We start from the raw sequence: 19,788 nt of genomic DNA, 5'->3' as shown, positions 1-19,788 counted from the left end.
CACATAAAGACATAAAGATTAAGGGTAAAGTGATAAGGCGGTTCTTGGTTAAATTCAAGAACTATCCTGCATTGGATGCGAAGTGGATGGAGGAGGAGGACCTAGCAGATACTCCTTAGATTGTGAATCTTTACCTTGAAGCTTTTGGTTTAGCATAGTCTATTCCAAATGGAACCCTGAACTCAGCTTGGGCAGAATCTGGTGCAGTGGGTATGCACAAGAGGGGAGTTGCTCCGCTCCTTTGTCAAGTGATTACCTCGATTTTTAATATTAAAGTCACTGATGTCTCTTTGAGTTTGAGGGATATTGTGAGCTGACAGTATTCTGCTGTATGACTTTATGAATTGGAATTCTTGATAATATGATACTGATTTGTGCTTGACTTGTTTAAGTGCAAGAACTGATAGACGAAATGACTGTAGCATTTTGGTCTTAATGATCTCGATAGACATGGTTGCAATAGGGATTAGTCAATCGGGCATCTATGAGGTCCTGAGTGGATCTAGATGCGATTGCTAATTGCGTTGCCGATAAATCACGGTCTGAGATCTGAATGAATGTTGAATGTGATTTGTCATGTGATGTCCTGTGATGTCGTGTGATGTGATTGTCGATTGGTAATTGTGCTAGATGTGTGTCCCTAATGCGTCGTTACTAACAGTCAGTGTCTGCTAAGACAGTTTATGGCTTCTGTCTGTTTTGCAGGCGTAATCGAGGGTGATTACAATGCTTTCAAAAGGGGGGTATGTCACAAACTGGTGACGTGGCTGCTGTACACACACTCCCACCTTGGCTGTATTGCCTACTATAGCGACACGTGGCAGTGTAACGTGTGGTCAACACCCCCGGAATCAGCTGTGTTTTGCGGTGGGAAAAGCGAAAAAGCCAACTTACAGCATTCTGTACGGAAATCTGCTTCTTGTGGCACTGTTTACGGCAGACAGCAGCAGCCTTTGACTTGTTTTATTCTACGCAACAAGCAAGAGAGAGAGAGAGCTTTATTTTTAGAAGGCTTTTTATTTACAGCTTTTGGGGCTCTGCCTTCCCTTTGGCATCCCTTGTAATTTCTTTATAAGTGTGGGCAGGCCTCCCACTTCTCAAAGCATCTGGACGCAGAGTCTGAGAGTGAGAGCCTCCCACTTCCTTGTACTTTGAGTTGCAAATTAATACGAAAAGAAATACTGAAAGGGGCGCAAGTCTTTGGGGTCAATATCTCTAGGCACGGAACTCCGTTGGGCCAGTGTCGAATCAATTGTGAATTGTGAACTGTTTTGAAGTGAATTCTTGTGGTGTTGCGGTAGAATCTCGACTTGGAGTGTCCAAGTCTGTTGCATGGATACTATCCTGCCCGTCGCATAAGTCAATGAGCCGGCATGCATTTAAAATCGTTGCTTAGTCATGTCCCATAAGTCTCTGAATGGAGTTAGACTTTTGGTTTAAAGCATAGTCTTGAATCTGTTTAGAAAATCATAGCAAAACCCCTCAATGTGGTCTTTCAAAAGAATCTTCGACAAGTATCTCAAAACCTATAGGGAGTAGTCATCCAATGTATCTTTCTCAGTCATTTTCAAGTGATGCCAAGGCATGATGACATCTCTTGCATATTCATCGTTCTTTTCAAGTAAGATGCCGCCTTTCACTCCCTGGAATGTTTTGAGAACCACGCTCCTGAGAATGCGATGTCAAACTGTTGTTCAACTCAAGGGCTTGATGGGTGTCTTGCCATGAACTCCTTGGTTTTCTTGTTGATCTGGTCATTGTCAAAAGAGGACGACCTCTCCTCCTTTAAACGGCTAGATGGCCTTCCATGCCTTCTAGAGTTTGTTTCAAAAACCTGCTTCAAAAGAATCTTGTCTTAGGTGCTTAGAAATTGAAGAAGCTTCTTAGCACCCTCGAACACTTCAAATGGTGTCTTTCTCGTGTGTCGTTGTAGGCAAACTCCACCAAGGGCAAATACTTTTCCCATTTAGTCTTTTGATCCAAAGAAGAAGACTTCAACAAATTCAAAACCATTGAATTGGCTATTTTCAAATTGCCCATCTGTCTGTGGGTGGCTGTCTGTGGGTGGAACGAGGACGAGAACTGCAACCATGTGCCAATGTTCTCCCAGATTGCCGTCCAAAACAACTAGTAGATCGGGGATCTTTGCCTTTAGCTTGAATAATGGTTCCTTTTACTTTCCCTGAAGAGAGAGAGAGAGAGAGAGAGGAACATGCGGAGTGGAGGTCCCCAACTAAATGGTAACACCTTACTGAGTAAGGGCTTGCAACGGTGAAGATATCTCTACAAATTTTTTGATGAACCGCCAATAATAAGAACATAAGCCCAATAAGAACATAAGCCCAAGAAGCTCCTCACATCATGCACATTCTGCTATATAGGCTATAGTTGCAGATAGTCTCAACCTTGGCTGGAACAATGCTAACACCCTTGGATGAAACACTCTGTCCCAATAAGTGTAGCTCTTCTAAATGAACTCTCTTCTGAAGTGATCACCAATCTATATTCCCTCAACGCTCTAAACACTCATGTCAGATGCTCTCTCTGTTTAGCTTTGGCTTGGAGGAAACAATGATGCAGAAACATTAGAGGGCCCAAGTGGCATCACCAAAAACTCGTCCAATCCCAAAGATGTCCTAAGTGTGGTCTTGTATACATCTCTAGGAGCAATCTGTCAAAGTGTAGTGGAAGATGTGGTAACGAGAGAGAGAGAGAGAGAGAGAGAGAGAGAGAGAGAGAGAGAGAGAGAGAGAGAGAGAGAGAGAGAGAGAGACTCTGCGGGGCAATATGCTAACAAGAGAATACAAGGCTCCGCGCACAACAAACTCACAAGGCCGGGTATAGCCACAAAGAGCCCTCAGTCACAAGATCTAGATAGAATTTGGAGTTTGCCCTATATATGCATCCCCCCTTCCTTTTACTTTTTGGCATGTTATCTCTCTAGCGTTTCCTCTCTCCTCTCTAGCGTTTTTTTAGCCCTAGCGACCTCCCTCTTTCTGAGCAGATTGCCGTTGATCTCTCCTCCTTTTTCTAGCGCGAGGCTTCCTCTACGTGTTGACATCCTATACTACAGGCCTTCTTGCAGTTTGTGCACCTGTGCCCATTCGGTGGGTAGTACGTGCTAGGAGGTCACTTGGAATCTGTCACGATAGACCCGAGATCGGTTGGATGCCCGGTCGGGAGAAGAGGTTTGCTTGCAGTTGCAAACAAGATCACCACCCGATTCACCCTTTTCCGCTGGACCTTTGACACCTGCGATATCCTATAGAGTTTTGTGATCGATGCAATGGAGCTAGACTCACAGATTTCTTGGTCACTCTAAGAGCCCCAGGTTCCTGGTCTTCTTGTGTATACCCACGATCTGAGAGGGGGTGTTAGAGTTTTGGAGGTCATCTCCTTGGTTTCTTTGTGACTCCAGTTTTGCCCTGCCCTATCCAACATGAAACCCCACGACTTGGTAAAAAATGGCCCTAATACTGCTAATAAATGTGAACACACACTATAAAGGACCTAGTACACACATTTAGTAGCACAACTATAGAACACTGGAGACTCTGACCCTTGGAAACGGTAGAGACGGGTGGGCAACACTCTGGAATGATTTGCTGAAAAGGTGTCTACCAGATTCGGCCAGGCACAATCACAAAACAGCCCTTACTCCCGCTCCCTAATATGCTCCTTGGAGATACTGGAGCCACCACCGGAAAGGAATTTGAACTCTTCAATACCCCCTCTCAGCTCCTAGACGGGAAACAAGTCCAAGGGAGTTGGCATGAGATGTCACGTGTGGAAGAGGTTTGGTGAAGATATCAATAGGGTTATCTAACATTTGAACATATTCTAGTCAAATAGAGCCATCCTAGGTCTTCTCACGAACAAAATGGTATTGTATCTCTATATGCTTGGTCCGGGCATGGAAAACCAGGTTCCTCGCACGGCTATACAACTCCCTCTCTCAGAGTAGATCGTGGTCGTTTGTTGTGGCAAGCCAATCGAGTAGCCTGTGCAACCACACTAACTCACATATAGCATTGCAAACAACCCTATACTCCGCATCTGTGAATGATAAGGCAACTATAGGTTGTTTCTTACTGTTCCATGAAATTCCTCTTGAGCCGAAAGAAAAGGTGTTCCTTGTGGTTGATCATCGGCCATGTGGATCTCCACCCCAATCTAAATCACTCCATCCTCGAAGAATGACCTTGGAGTTTGTACCTCCAGCCGCGTAGAAAATGCCTAATGACTTGGGCGCCTTTAAACGCCGCATGGGTTCGTGACGTGGGGGGTAGTTGCATGGCTTTTGCGATTTCCGGGGTCTCACACTTTATTTCCGGGGTCTCACACTTTTTTTCTGGGCTCTCTGATATGCTTACATCATTGGGATATAGACCGGGCACCCTACAGATGATTCCAGATACTGTCCATTAGTTGGACCTCTCTGAAAAGGATGTAGTTTTTACTACGATATACAACATCACTCTCTGGACCCTGTGGAAGGCTCATTGTGCTCACATTCTGGGTTTGCAGTCTTTCTACATTTGGACTGAGCTGCTGCATACTCTTCACAGCCAGTGGGATACTTCAGCTGGGTTCTCCAGGGCAGCGGAGAGGCGTAGACACTCTTTCGAGACCTTCAGTCCTTTTTAGTCTGGACCATGGACACATCACGTGGCACTACGCACCTCCCCAGTGGGTCATTTTACGTTCTTCATGCAGACCACTTTGATGTACACATAGCCCTCACATTGAACTCCCCGTTTTGTACATCTGGGTGATATTCGTTTAAGCATCCCCAGCACCTGTGACTGTGTTGGCGATGAGGTTAATAATCTTTGAGAGCCGTCTGTTGATATGGAACTGTAGACTATTTGAACGACTTTTCCATTAGAAAAGATGGTGATACAGACTTTCAATCATGCTCCCACTTTATATGGAAGGGTGCATTTCTTGTACGACCTTTTAAATCAAAGCAACCTTTTATGTGATGCTGTGCAAGAAGTTTATAACATGACCCTCATGGACACATTTTAAAGAACGAAAACATGGAAGGATTTAATCATTTTTTTTAATCCCTAAATAAGAGTGGATTCAACTAGTTTTGTATTTTGACTTGGTTCTTGGTTGAAGGCACTTGACAAGTACAATGTAGAAAAAGATATAGCGGCATATATCAAGAAAGAGTTCGACAAAAAGTACAATCCAACATGGCATTGCATTGTTGGCCGTAACTTTGGTAATCTTTCAGCGCATCATGATAAAGCATCCTCAAAATTTGTTAATACTGTTATGTTTGAAGAGTCTCTGGTTTCCCTGCAGGGTCCTACGTGACGCACGAAACAAAGCATTTTGTGTACTTCTACCTCGGACAAGTTGCAGTCCTGCTATTCAAATCTGGTTGACAATCTCCAGAACACGTCTCGGCCTGGTCTCTATAAAAGAAGTTTGGCCACAAATGACCCCTTTGCCTTCAAAAGGCTTGTTAACTCTTAGCTACAGTAGTATATGATACTATAACTTGTCCACTTCAAAGCAAAACATTCTGAACTGTCAAAAGTCAGAAAAGTTGTTTGATGTAAAGTGATCAGTGTCATGAAATATATGATGGCTAGTTCATGACTCTTGTTTCTGTGAAGGTAACTTGTAACATGTGCTTCCTTTCATGTTTCTGCAACTCTTCAATGTATTATCATCATGTAGGCATGTCTTTCTGGGTAAATTTTGGATAAGAAGAGCATACCAACCTGTAATGAAGTTTGTAAAGATCACCTCCATTGAAGACAGTTTTTGGGGTTGCCATTCGTATATTTAATATGGGAGCCAAGGACATATGGACCCTCGAATTTTGACTAGAAATAATGGAAAGTGCTCAACTGCTTTGTAAGTTTTCTTGATGCTACTTCGAATGTGTAAAGAGGCACAACTCAGGCATGTATGTTATAATTATTTCAGTTCAAAATCTGTTTAAAGTTTCTTTTGGGTTGTTGGAACTAGTTTGTCATGTAAGGAGGACAGTAATCAGAGCAAAACCCCATATGGTGACCACTAGATGGCTAGTGTTCTTTCCCTTGTAATTAGGGTTCCCCCATCAAAAGACAGTAGCCGTCGTTCTGATTACTGTCCTTTTCCCTACATGACAAACTAGTTCCAAGTTCCCAACTGCCGCTGTAGGGGGGAGCGGGGCCATACACTAGATGCTGGCAAGTCAGCATCAACTGAGGTAGGGAAGCAAGTGTTCGTAGGGAGGAGCACAGGCTCAAGAGGCTGATGTGACACTGATTACATGTTCCAAGTTGGCAATGATAATTGGAGGTTGCTGCAGGGGATTATGAGGGCTTAGGTGGGCTTCATTGGTTGGCTGCAGGTGGAAATCCCAGTGAAAAATGGCGAGTAGATAGGTGGCAAGACCCCCTCAACCCCTGACCAAGGCAAGACAAGCAAATGTGCCATTTGACTTTGCTTTGTTACAATCTTGACAGCTCGAACATTTACCATATGACATTTACCTCATCTGCTCAAACATTTTGCAAAGATCAACTAGAAGGCTGACTGTCCAGGGCTTGATAAAGCTTGATGTAGGTCAGGAACATGTCTTCTGAAAAGTAGATGACATTGTCGAACATTTAACTCATTTTTGCCCAAAAGTACCTTTGAGCACTTGAACAACCTCTTTCTTCACATTCAATCCGTTTGTAGTATATCCATTAAAAAATTTCCATAACACAATTCAAAGAACATGCACTTTGTGCCATATAGTTAAACAGAACTTCAGTTAAAAAAAGTAACATGCAAAGTCTTACCCAGAGCTCTATCTTCAGAGAGAAAAATACATTCACACTACCTCCGTCGATGGAGAATTGTTATTCACAAAATTTAGACCCAACACAAGATGGACATGTTGCAATAATGATGCAACAAAGACTAACTCTTAAATCTTATAATAACTGCGCTTTTTGATAACCAGAAAAACATCTGAGATCTCGTAAATGTCAAACTGCACTTGAAACACCCCATTTTGGGGGCAACAAGCAGACAATACACTTACACTCAAGGTGAGCTCTAGTCCTGATCATATTGCCGTGATGATGCAACAAAAGCATCAAATGAGATTAAGACCTGGCCTACAAAACACATCCCATTTTCATGTCTGCAATGGGAACCCCAACAGGTTCATTTCTTCTTCCTTGATTTAGTGGGCTGGGAAATGCTCTTAGTCAATTTTTGTGTAAATGCAGTACCCTGCCAAATAAAATACAAAAGCTTGAGTTTGAGAACGGGAGCATTGACAGAAAAAAAAATTATGCATATAATGACATGCCAATGTATGTATGCATGTATTTTCAACAAGTGAGTAATGTGTGCAGAAATGGACACAAACCATCCATTGAGCCTTTGAGGTTCGTGTTCAGCTCTACAACTTCTTGAAACAATATGCTTTGGATGCAATGTCCATTTTCTTTAAGCAAAATGCCCTTTGCACAAGATGTCACCAAAAGGACAACCTTCTACCCCAAAACGCAAGCTATAAGTGGGGTTTCCTTCAATTTCACAAGAGCTTGCTTTGTCTATATCAATTTTCAATACACAGATGACACATGCTCTAACTTAGAGATTGACAAAGGATTATCAATTTGCTTGTTAGGATCCTGTCCACCCTGCATGATTCCAAGGGACCCTGGGGGAATCACCATGCTGTATGTTGCACGTACAAGTCCCCTAAAACGGATGCTGATGCTGAACTACATGCAACACAATGATTCCCCACACGTCCCTTAAAATAAGGGACGATGGACAAAATCATAATATTGCTGCCACTTTTGGCTGTACAACTGGGATAAGTTGAACGTCCACCCAAGCTGGATGAAATACTAGCAAGTTTTCCTGTTACAAAGGACACTGATGTGCCTACTCCATCTGTAATGTACAGTTTCTAAGTGATCCTCTGAAAGGGCAGATCCTCTGAAAGGGCAGATCCTTTCAGCTTAAATGGGAAAAGTTTTATAGTGCATGTTTCTGTTGTGGCAAGTTTGTCACATGCACGTGTCCATGATGGCAAAGTAAAGGGGGGCTCTATGGCTCTCTTGCATGATAACAATCTCTTTTTCATAATAAGGTTATTAATGCAATGGCGTCTCGTTCTACTTGTTCCACATTCCCATGAGGTTTTCTGCTAATAAGATGAGACAATATTTTTTTTCCCTTTGTTACTTACCCATGTGCACACTACTTGATAATGTATTATCGTTTGAAATGCATGACATGCAATGTGTGCACCACACAAACGACACCGATTTTGGCACCACATAGGGCAGGTAATATTGTTCTTCAAGAGCAAGTTTGGACCAAGGTACCAATAGACGCTTAAACGTACCACACGAGTAACCATCAACATGAAGGTCTACTTATTGAGTTTTGTCAAGGCTCTCAGATGCAAGCAAATTCACCATGTTTAAGCTTTAAATAGAAAAGATTAATAAACTTAATTGATTCCTCTTTTTTTTAATACAAAAATTTAACTCAGAGACAATCACGCGAAGGACACGAGGGAAGTGCAGAGACTTAAACACAATCTTCAAAACTTCACATTATGCATTTATATGTCTGGACATATCTATAAATAATACATGTACAGAATTAGAGAGAGAGAGAGAGAGAGAGAGAGAGAGAACCTGCAACCACTCATTGTCAACAGTGTCGATACCGCGGGTCCCAGTCTCAACTTTCTTCGTCTTTCGTGTTTTCTGCGAGGACAAAACCAAGCCATATTTTCACACACGTAATTAACAAGCAAGCAAATAAAGAGGCTGTAGGGGAAGCGCTCCAACAACTATATGAACCTGGAAAACATGAAAACAAGACAAAGAGCTCACCCTGGAAAGCTTTTGAAACCGGCCTGTCAGCCACACGCCAAGCAGGGCAATGATGCCAAACGCTAGTGCAATGAGAAACAGAGTTTCGCCACGAACAAATCCATTTGCTTCCGCTACTTCCACTGTCCCATTGTAGAACACAGACTGGTGTGGTGCTCCATCAACTTCATATAAGATTGTGGCAACCAGGTCGAACAAACCAGGCTGCACCAAAACCCAGCCAAAAATTCAGATTTCATATATAACTCAAACGCCAATCAACACTACCAGTCACTGCCAACATTCAACCTGGAAGCATGTGAGCTCAGCGAATGTACTAGAGTGTGGAAAACAGTGTCAAATGAGACATTTCGTGATCCTGTCGTTTCAGGGTTCTGAGGTTTTGAAGCGTTTCATAAAGGATAGAAAAAGAGAAACTGGTTTTGTACACATATACTAAATAAAGAAATAAATGTGTGTGTATATGCATGTGTGTGTCATATGTGTGCATATATATTCACACACACACACACACATGTATATAAGTGTGTATGTATGTTATGTGTGTGTGTGTGTGTGTAGCAACACATGCATACATGCATATATGTGTGTGTGTCTATATCATGGAGGTTGAGTATTTCATAGGTTTTGCTCAAATGTTTCCCACGCTTCGCGGTTTCCAAGATTCATACCCACGAAACAGGGCATTACATCACACTGGTCAAAAGAACAACATGAAACACATCAAAGCAAAAGTGCTGGATGTGCAAGAGAAATTAAAGACACAACAATAACACAAGAAAATTTAGATGTTTCCTCGACTATGTTCACATGTTATGGTCTGAAAAACGATACCTGAAGATACTTGCTGATAGTGAAGGAGTAAGGAAATGACGCTTGGGCCGATTTTGGTACCGTTGCATTCCCAAAATCCTATATAAAAGAGTGCCCATTAAATTGATAAGGCTCCTTTTATGTAATGATTCAATTAAACTTATCCCTTTACCACAAATATCTTAAAAAGGCAAAGAGACATATTCACATACGCACCACGAAATTGAAGTCTTGTACACGGTATTTGTGATCATAGGGCAAGTGCAGACTGGCTTTCACCGAGTGGACACTCAAATGTGCATCACCTGTTTTCAGAAGGGAACACAAATAAAATTTACTAGCCCACAAAAATGGACAACAACTGCATTAAATTGTTTGAAGATAATCACCATGATTTGAAACTCCCACAAGAATTTCTGTCTCCTCCCCTGCACGTATCGCTGGCATCACAAAAAACAAACATGCCCAATATGTCCCATAGTCAGTCGATCATATGAAGAAAAAGATTACAACAGACTAATAGTGAAATTATAAGACTTTGCAACAGCAATGACCATGTTTGAACCATGAGACATTGAGGCAAATGCTTTTGACGGCGAAAATCATCGTATAAAGATGGTAAAAAAAACAAAACAACTCTCCACAAGTGCAATAAATATAAAACTCTCTAAATCTCAATATGCAAATAGGCAAGCATGCTGCACTCATGTAATATTGATTGGGCAAACTTCATACAATGGCATACAAAGCACATCTTTTGAAGAAAAAAAACGAAGGGAGGATGGTGAAAACCTACTTTTATCAGGATTATTTGGGAAATAAACAACCGTATCAACGCCTGGAGCTGGGTTTGGATCTGCATTCTCGAAAAAATCACGTGACTCTTCCGTGGTGACTACTGCTTCATCATTGGAAGGGCCTGCAACACATGAAAGCAGATTTTCTCATGAATATGTCTGAGCTCGGTTCTATGAATTCTAACAGCATGCCACACATGTTGGTGGCAGCAGGTAGTTTGAAAGATAAAGGCACAATGAATGATTGATCAGTGTAAAGGCGGTATGCCTTTGCATCTAAAAGCAGAACCATGGCAGATATTGAAAGGACAAGACCTAACTCCACATGTTAGTGTTTCCATTGTGAACCCTCTGTATTGTTTCACAACAATGAAAACCCACAAATCCTTAAGCCACTAGAGTAATGCTTAATATTGGGGTCCTGAACTGCCAAATCGCGGGCTTCCAAAAGCTGGAGGATGGCAGCGATAACGCGGTAATGGATCTCCGCAATTTAAGCTTTTTCTTTCTAAGCTTCTCAACAGAGTAAAATCACGAACCTTGGGCAGTAGCAGAGGCGATGGCGGAGACGAGCAACAGCAGGGCAATGAAGAGCCCAGATCTGGCCATGTTGGAATAACAAAGTCAATTGGAGTGGGCGATCCGATGTTTATTCGCCCAGGCTCTCCACAAGACTTATTAAGGGTGCTTACATACCGGGGTGCCCAAAGATGGGCAGGCATTGCGAGCGCCAGCGTGGCAGGGGCATGTCAAAAAAGTACAGGCTGCGCGAAATTCGCTGTGGACATGAGATGGGCGGCGCAGCTCCCCCGTCCAAAGATGGGCAGGGGTTGAGCCGCGGACCCCACGTCTGAAAAGGGACGGCTGAACCAATCAGCTAACCAACGCTGGCTGAAGTATGGCTGCGAAATTAAATACATAAAATATTGGTTTGCGCAGTCTGTAAACGCTGCCCGCTCGTCCCATGGTGAGATGGGCAGGCGCGTTGTTGGTGTGTATCCAGCCTAAGTCAGCACACAAAGCTGGACATGAGTCATTGGACCAATGTGCAATGAGGTGGACCCAAAGTGCAACTAGTCTTTTGCTTGGTTGGCCTAGTTAATGTGTAAATAGAACTAGTATGTGACCCGCATGTTGCTGCGGCCAAGAACATCATGGCTATTGGATCTCTCCCTCTCGTCGCTGTTGCGACAGTACAGTTCACTGTTTGGCGTGCTAGTCTCCTCGTGCTGCCTGTCGGCTTCGCTTTCCTCGACAGTCTGAGCCTCTCAACACTTCCTCGTGCTGCCTGCCGACTTAGCCTTCCCGGACACTCTGAACCTTTCTCCAAGTTTGCCCACTAAGGTTTACCTTACATCCAAGGATTCATTCCCACAAGATGCAACGAGAGAAGTCCTCCACACCAATCAAGCCGACACGCCTCTTTGTGTCCATCCAACAGACCTCCTCCGAGCGCAACTCCGAGAACTCAGAGATGAAAACACGGAACTCAAGGGGTGTCTTGAGGCCTTGGAGACCTGCCTCACCCTCTTGGAGTCACAAAGCAAATCGACACGGAGCATATCGTTGCCCAATCAAAGGAAGTTGAGCACATGCTCACCGCAAGTACGGCAAATCTTGCCACTCAAGTCAATGAAGCAACCACCGTCGTATCTTCCAAGGTAGAAGAATGCATTCAAGAACGTCACCGACAAAAAAGATTGGCGCTATCTCTCCGCATCGGGGGCTTACCCTCTACTTGGTGGGAGGACAATGATTGCACTTCCACCTTAGCCAAGCTCAACCAAGCCATTCACCTGACCGAGTTTGATCCCAACACAATCGAGAAGGTCCATCACCACCACCACAACAACCAAGGCACCCTCGTCTTCAAACACAAAGAGGCTCGCAAAGCACTTTTACAGCAAGCTCGACTACTCAAGGGCTCCAAAATCTGGATCAGCGAGGCCTTGACCCCCGCTCAACTCAAAATCAAGAAACAAGAACTCCAAAAGGTGCGTGATGCTCAAGCACCAGGTAAATGGGCCGTCTATCGAGGTGGCAAGGCCATTATTGAGGAATTTCAAGTTCCAAGGACTCCCAGACCACCCTCCCCCCACTCCCTAAGTGACGTAGGTCACAACTTTATTGTATCCGCATCTAGTCATGTTCCAATGTACCCTCTCGGTAAGAGGCACCATTTCTTGGTCCCATAGGTCATATTTGACCTCTGAGGACGATAATGACATCTATCTCTCTCTCTCTCTCTCTCTCTCTCTCTCTCTCTCTCTCTCTCACACACACACACACACACACACACACACACACACACACATGTCTTGGGATAGATGTAAAACATCTAAAACTTCTCCAAATATGTGAAGCTAAAGTAGTTGGCGGCAATGGCTCCTAGAAGCCAAAACAACATTGCTAGCCATAGAAGAAGCCCAAATGCATCCAATGCTAAGATGCTCTGCATCCTTGCATCCCCAATTAAGTTATTTTTGTATTCACCATTGTAAGAAAAGGACCCATTTTAACTTTTTGCTTCAATTACTACATCACCACCATAACGTGCAGATAGATATCTCTCAATACGTCAGCCCCCACATTGCTCTAATGTACAGGAAAGTGCCATCGCTCCTAATGGGCGGGGGGGGAGGGGGTGAGAGAGAGCATGGAGAAGAATGCGTCTCTTAAATTTGGACAATGAAATGGGCTCCTACATCTTTCTCTCTCTCTCTCTCTCTCTCTCTCTCTCACACACACACACACACACACACACACACACACACACACACACAGTTTGTCCAAGTTGTGGCTACAACTTCTCCCACCTATGCCATTAGCTCTTTACTCTCTTAATATTATTCCAAACTCTTAGTGGCTCAAGCAAACCCATGCACACCTATTGCCTTGAACACCCATCTTCTACTACCAAGAACTCCCCACCAATGGATAGTGCTTGTCCCCTATTCACCTCTACATGATCATTAGTAGCTATCCTGATAAAGGTCTTGGTCTTGGTCCCGATGAGCCACCTCACTCTTTCTCTTTCTCTGTCTACTTGCTAGTGGCTGAGCTCTGTGTGTGTGTGTGTGTGTGTGTGACACACACACACAATTTTGACTACTACAGTTTGCACATTGTCAAAAAAGGTGATTTGCACAGTCTACATGGTCTCTCTCTCTCTCTCTCTCTCTCTCTCTCTCACACACACACACACACACACACACAATTTTGACTATTACAGTTTGCACATTGTCATTGATTCCAATAGGCCATGCAAATCAACCAAAAAACAACGCGGGGAGGTCCTCTCCTTCCTCTAATTTTTTAAACTCCATTATAAAGAGTATAGATAATGGACTATTGAATAATAGAAAAAATCTATTGTGTACCCCAGTGCTCAAGAGAAACCTAGGTTTAGTATAATCCCACCTACAAATTTTATGAAGTATACATAATGCACCTTGGAGTCCCTTGCCACATGACATAAGGAAAGGGCTTGGAGGGGGGGGGGGAGGCAAAGAAAGAAAGAGAGTGGATTGGGTACCAAGAAAAGGGTCTCTCTCTCTCTCTCTCTCTCTCTCTCTCTCTCTCCATCCATAGGAAGGGACACACGCTCACAAGATTTAATTTGAATGTTAGGACACCCACAACAATTGGAGGAAAAAGCTTAGGTTTAGTATAATCCCATCTAAATTTTTTGAGATTTATCTCTAATTGCAAATGGATTTTATCAAGAAGGAGGAAGTGGCTTGCCGAGAAGAAGAAGTTCTTGATAGAAATATAGTGTACTTGCAAAAATGTTTGGGTATGTTTTGGGTCACTGTGTGGATATGTTGTAATGGTTGGAGACCCCTATGCAAAGGATATGCCAAGGTTTGCATGTATTCTTTTTGAGTTAATTCAAATCAAGCGCTTAGGAGCTCTTTTTTTTTACAAAAAGAGAAACTACAAAGGTTTAGAGAATCTACAAAGTGCAGATAAGTTTGGCGCAAAAACCTTCAAATATATTAAATTTGCCTCTAAAATGTTAGAAAAAAGGTATAGTATAGCCAAATGCTTGGAAAATCCTCATTTTAGTGTAATTCCACCAGCAAGTTTTGAAATTTATCTCTAAATTATAGTTTTGAAGGTGAGGAAACCTACAAAGTATAGAGAAATTGAGTGTAAAAGCCTTTAAATATAATCAAATTGCCCCTAAAATTTCTCATATGAAAGTTTTCGAAGTTTTTAGGAGAAAGCACTATGCCTCAACTTGATTTAGTGTATCCCCCTTACAAAATTTTGAGATTTGCCTCAAAAACTCTAATTTGCCTTTAAACGCTTCTCGGGAAAACCTAGAATTAGTGCAATCCCACTTATAAATTTTGAGATTCACCTTTGAATTCCAAGTCAATCCAAAGGCAAGAGAACTAACAAAGCTCAAAGAAATCTAGCATAAAAACCTTCAAAAATAGCCGAGAATTGTTAGAGTTCCCTCCCGTCATCCACCGTGGATCTGCTCCTACCTTGGGCTTGCACATCTTTTGCCTTGAATTTGTCGGATTGAACTTTCCAAATTGCGTCAACTCTCAATTTCGTAGATGTCGATGTCGATTGTTTATTTTTGATTCTCGATTGTGGATTTCGTCTATTGTCGCTTTGTCGAAATGTTGATTGGAAAGCCAATGCTTACTCTCCTTCCCCCTCTCTCTCTCTCTCTCTCTCTCTCTCTCTCTCTCTCTCTCTCACACACACACACACACACACACACACACACACACACACACACACACACACATACTGTGTGCAAGACATCCATAACAAATTGTTGGACTCCTATTGCTGAATTCTGGAGCTCAATGTACTTCATTAATGCAATGTAAATGTGAAAAGTCTTCATGCAATGCCCCAACACCTCGGGGAATGGCACGTCGACTTCGTCTCTTCTATTTACACACATCAAGAGAATGGCTCTCTCTCTCTCTCTCTCTCTCTCTCTCTCTCTCTCTCTCTCACACACACACACACACACACACACACACACACACACACACACACACACACACGAATACATGCATCTAGCTTTTGAATTTCGAGCATTGAGGTCAAAGATCATTTACGACATAGAAGGTCCATGCAAACCTCCCAAGGGAGGTTCATTGAGCAACACATGGAGATTTTTTTTTTTACAGCCTTCAAAATGTAAAAGAAATCCACGGCCACCCTTCAAATGTTTTTCAAAACTAAAAGTGGTCAGCCTTGAAACTGAGGGCTGGAGTGCAACGGCCTCCCAAAAACTATAGGCTTAAGTATTATAAATTTAGATAGAGTGCTAAGGTCTTTTTGACTTTCCACACTCAAGACTCCCTCAAAGTATTTTCATTTTCTACCATCCTAGTACTTACCCTTCACTTTTGAATTTTTAATTAAATCTTATATCTATATTAAAGAGAGAGGGGTGGCCCTCCACGTGGTTGCAAATGCCTGCAGAGCCAGGGCCTTCCCCTCCCTTTGGTGCTCCCATTACCCCCAACCTTTTGGCCTTCGTGGCACAGCAAGCAGCCCAGTGGCATTCCCATCCTCATCCTCGCCCAACACAGCCTCGGGTTGCCGATATGTTGAGTGTGCATGTCTCGGGTTGCGGGTAAGTGGAGCAAGTCTCGAGTTGGGGGTGGGTGAGTGGGTTGTGGGATATTGCAACAGATTGGCACGATCTATAGAGCACTACGTCGAGCTGGCTTTGTCCTTGCCACCTATGCCCATGGCCTCCTCCGCTTTCTCCCTGCGAGCTTTGCCTCTACGCATGGCCTCCTCCGTCCACCTTTGTTGTTCATCATGCACGTCCCTACACATTGCCTGCTCGCATCAGCCCTCACCTCGGAGATGCCCTGTGAGCAACCCTCCTACCTGCTACCCTGTGTACAAGCCTCCTGGGAACGTAGCCATTGCTTGCCAATAGACACTGGCTCTTCTCAGCAGCTCAGCTCTCTCTCTCTCTCTCTCTCTCTCTCTCTCTCTCTCTCTCTCTCTCTCTCTCTCTCTCTCTCTCTCTCTCTCTCTCTCTCTCTCTCTCTCTCTCTCTAAAGTCTCCCGCGTTAAACAAGCAGGAGCAAAAAAGTAAGAAGCCCATGCGTCTTCCATGCAGAGCGCCCATTGTTAGTTGTATAAGTTCAGCGTAGCCTTTACCTCAAGGTGAGTTGCATCCAGTCATTTGCTTGGATTTTCAAAGAGAGGGTGAGCGCCGCTACACACAATAATATTGGGAGAAATTCAGGGTGCCAGCGAGTAGGGAGAAAGCTACTTGCACTTTTTGACTTGCAGCAACAAAGGCAATGGCACGATTTGACTTGCAGCAGCAAATGCATCATATGGAACTGAGCGAGCAGGAAGGCAACAACTTGGAAGATAGGATGAGGGCACTTCCCAACAGGAGGAGGGCAATGAGAGGATGGCACTTGCAACTAGGGCTGCGTCATTGGTGGTAGCATGTACACGGCCGCTATCAACAAGTGCAATGCCAGCAACAAGTGCAATGGATTGTCGATTTTTGGGGCTACGACACGACTGCAACTAGGAGAACATTCCCTGATGATGATATACATAGCTGCCTGCACGTTTTTCACTTGCGACCCCTCTCTCTTGCATATGTACATGTTCACGTATCGGCATCTTAGCTCTCATGTGCTTGCCAGAGTGGTGCCTACCGTGTTCATCACATGCCGCAGCTACCCTGCTTCAATTTTGAATACAAGCTTACACCTTTCATCCAACTCTTCCAGTGTAGAGCATCCATCGCGGCGCCAAGCGATACAGGCACTCATGCCACGACCCTTGATTATACGGAGGACCATGTGAACATGCAACATAATGCAGGGCATTCGGTTGGGCATCCACAAGCGCATGGCGCTGATGCAATGAGCTCTAAATTCATAGAGGCCTTGCAAGCCTTTGATGATATGCATGTAATGTCTCCAATTAGTGCTTGAGACAAATCTAGGTTTAGTGTAATTCCACCCAAAAAATTTCTCTAAATCCTATAGAGCTTTAGGAAACTGAGTGTAAGAATCTTCAAATATACTAGATGTAGCAAAATCACCACTGCTTCTGTGATGTTCCTCTTCTTTCAACTTGCTCAAGCTCCTATCTTTGATTTTACCTCTGTCATCAAGGACGACAAACCCAAGGAAGGCTTGGTTTGTAAGACCTATCCATTGCAAAATCGCCTTTTAAAAGCTTTTGCTGCACTTGACAATCAAGTCCTAATGCAAGCGATTAGAAAAAGCATGGGGGACGTATGCACATGCATCGTCCTCTGCCCTAATTTCAAAAAAAGCCTCAAACCATTTTGCCTATGAGACTATATTAAGAGGTTAAGACTATAAGGTAATATATCTTTTGATCAATGGGGTTGCTTAGGAATTCAAAATAGTTTAGTTTATCCCCAACATTGATGCAATGATGACGTTTTGAAATGCTTTGGAAGCATGCAACAATTTATAATGCCCTGATTGTTGTTGGATATGCTAAGCTTGGCTCACGACACAACTTTTACCATTCTCTAGACACATGAAAGGCAGTTTTTAGAAAACATAAATTTTCACTTTCATTTTAAAGTCTTCAAGGAATGGCAAAACTATCATAGGAACAAACATAAGAGGCCTCAACGTTCTATCTGGTGAGATTGGTCAGATCCAATGTGCCTTGCAGCCTCGACGATGATGCACAAGAGGGAGAGAGGGGTTGTTAGGGCGTGTGATAAAGGAGGGGAGCGATAGAGAGAGAGAGGCCGCTGGAGGCGGCCGATCATACTAGTGTTTTTTAAGAGTTCTCTTTGAAATGAAGCATAATGTGACACATGGAGGGTCTCTCCTTCCTTGAAGTTTTTAAGCTGCTTCAAATATAGTATAGATGTTTGGTCTAGGCTTTTGTGAAGTGAACCAATGCATGACAAGTGGAGGCCTTCTTCTTGCTTGGAATTTTTAAGCTGCATTATGTATAGTATAGAATTATAGATTTTTTAGGGTGACACATGGTTTAACTCTCAAAAATAAAAAGGATTTAATAACTCTGAATTGATAAGAGGCCCTCCAATTGGGAAATCTCTCTCCCCATTTAAGATGCCAATGTTAGGGTTGTTTTTTTGTCAAACATTGTACCCATTTCAAGGCATTTTTCTTGTTTTGTATGGAAAAAATATTAGCCACTCTTTTGAAAATACATGATAATATTAAGAAAATAACAATGTGTTGGAAATTTAAAGGGCAAGGGTGTCCCTGGTGAGTAGGAGTCCCCATGAGCTCAATCGTAAAATCTCTCTCTCTCTCTCTCTCTCTCTCTCTCTCTCTCAATAATGTAGATAACAACCCCTTCATTTGAATGCATGCCCTCAAAGCGAGACCGACCTAAATCGATGCGCGGACATGCGAACCCTCTCCTTTTTCTAACCACTTTTAAAAATAAAAACTTACACAAATTTATAAAAGGTGTCAATATTGGTCTTGAAAAAAGGCCCTTGATAAAACAAAGCCAAATATATCATTAAAAATCAATTTTTGTTAAATAACAAAATCTCCACCAAAATTATCTTTACTTGCCTAGGTGGAGTGAAACTAAATTTATACATTTATTCTATGTACAATTGAAAGTCTTTGGTCTTTACACAGACTTTTGAGAAGTGAACCAATGCATGACACGTGGGGCCTTCTTCTTGCTTGAAATTTTTAAGTTGCATTATGTATAGTATAGATGTTTGGTCTAGACTTTTGTGAAGTGAACCAATGCATGACATGTGGAGGCCTTCTTCTTGCTTGAAAATTTTAAGCTGCATTAGTATAGATTCCCTCTGCATGTAAAATCTGACATGTCAAATATGATCCTTCACTTTTGCATTTTACATTAGATGTTTGGTCTAGATTTTTGTGAAGTGAACCAATGCATGACACGTGGAGGCCTTCTTTTTGCTTGAAATGTTTAAGCTGCATTATGTATAGTATAGATAGTATGGGTAAATTGCTTGACAAGTTAATGTTGAGTATCCTTTTTGTGTCCGACTAAAAATAGGAGTTTTATTTGTTGGTTTGGAAAACAAGGTGAAGATTCACGGTGGCCTGCATGAGGAGAAAAGGATGGGGAGTGGTAATGTTAGGGTTGGTTACAAGGCATAATGTACGTTGTGGAGTGATCAAACTAATACATGAAGTTGGTCCCTGATTCATAGTTGGAGATTGTTGAGCTAACCCAAATGTGGTCTAAAGAAGATCCATGGATAGTTGGAACATCTATTATTAATTGTTTGATATTAAATTTATTTAGAAAAGAGGAAAGGTGATTGTATGAAGTGT

General features: G+C 42.7%; 2 protein-coding genes and 1 pseudogene across 2 annotated transcripts in view; 2 read left to right on the top strand and 1 right to left on the bottom strand.

Moving 5' to 3' along the window:
* Window positions 1–5,618, top strand: part of LOC147428322 (Dynein light chain type 1 family protein) — a 47,873-nt gene extending 42,255 nt beyond the window's left edge. Inside the window, exons 3-4 of the mRNA XM_086496573.1 lie at window positions 5,128–5,233; window positions 5,317–5,618. Of these exons, the coding sequence (XP_086352699.1) occupies window positions 5,128–5,233; window positions 5,317–5,399 (189 nt within the window). The 3' untranslated portion in view covers window positions 5,400–5,618. The remainder of the gene's footprint in view (window positions 1–5,127; window positions 5,234–5,316) is intronic.
* Window positions 5,619–6,932: 1,314 nt separating this feature from the next.
* Window positions 6,933–11,168, bottom strand: LOC147428321 (translocon-associated protein subunit alpha-like). Its single transcript, XM_086497323.1, has 8 exons — window positions 11,017–11,168; window positions 10,477–10,599; window positions 10,070–10,120; window positions 9,897–9,985; window positions 9,702–9,779; window positions 8,868–9,071; window positions 8,667–8,738; window positions 6,933–7,236 (listed from the first exon to the last, which is right to left on the bottom strand). The coding sequence occupies exons 1-8, from the start codon at window positions 11,084–11,086 to the stop codon at window positions 7,168–7,170; spliced, it is 756 nt and encodes a 251-aa protein (XP_086353449.1). The 5' UTR covers window positions 11,087–11,168; the 3' UTR covers window positions 6,933–7,167.
* A 687-nt stretch (window positions 11,169–11,855) lies between these two features.
* LOC147428320 (uncharacterized) lies at window positions 11,856–17,433 on the top strand (annotated as a pseudogene).
* Window positions 17,434–19,788: the final 2,355 nt, after the last annotated feature.

The sequence above is a fragment of the Adiantum capillus-veneris genome, chromosome 23 (genome assembly GCF_014529385.1).
Source record: "Adiantum capillus-veneris isolate H3 chromosome 23, ASM1452938v2, whole genome shotgun sequence".
NCBI classification, from domain to species: Eukaryota; Viridiplantae; Streptophyta; class Polypodiopsida; order Polypodiales; family Pteridaceae; genus Adiantum; species Adiantum capillus-veneris.
This window is presented reverse-complemented; position numbering and strand designations above follow the sequence as displayed.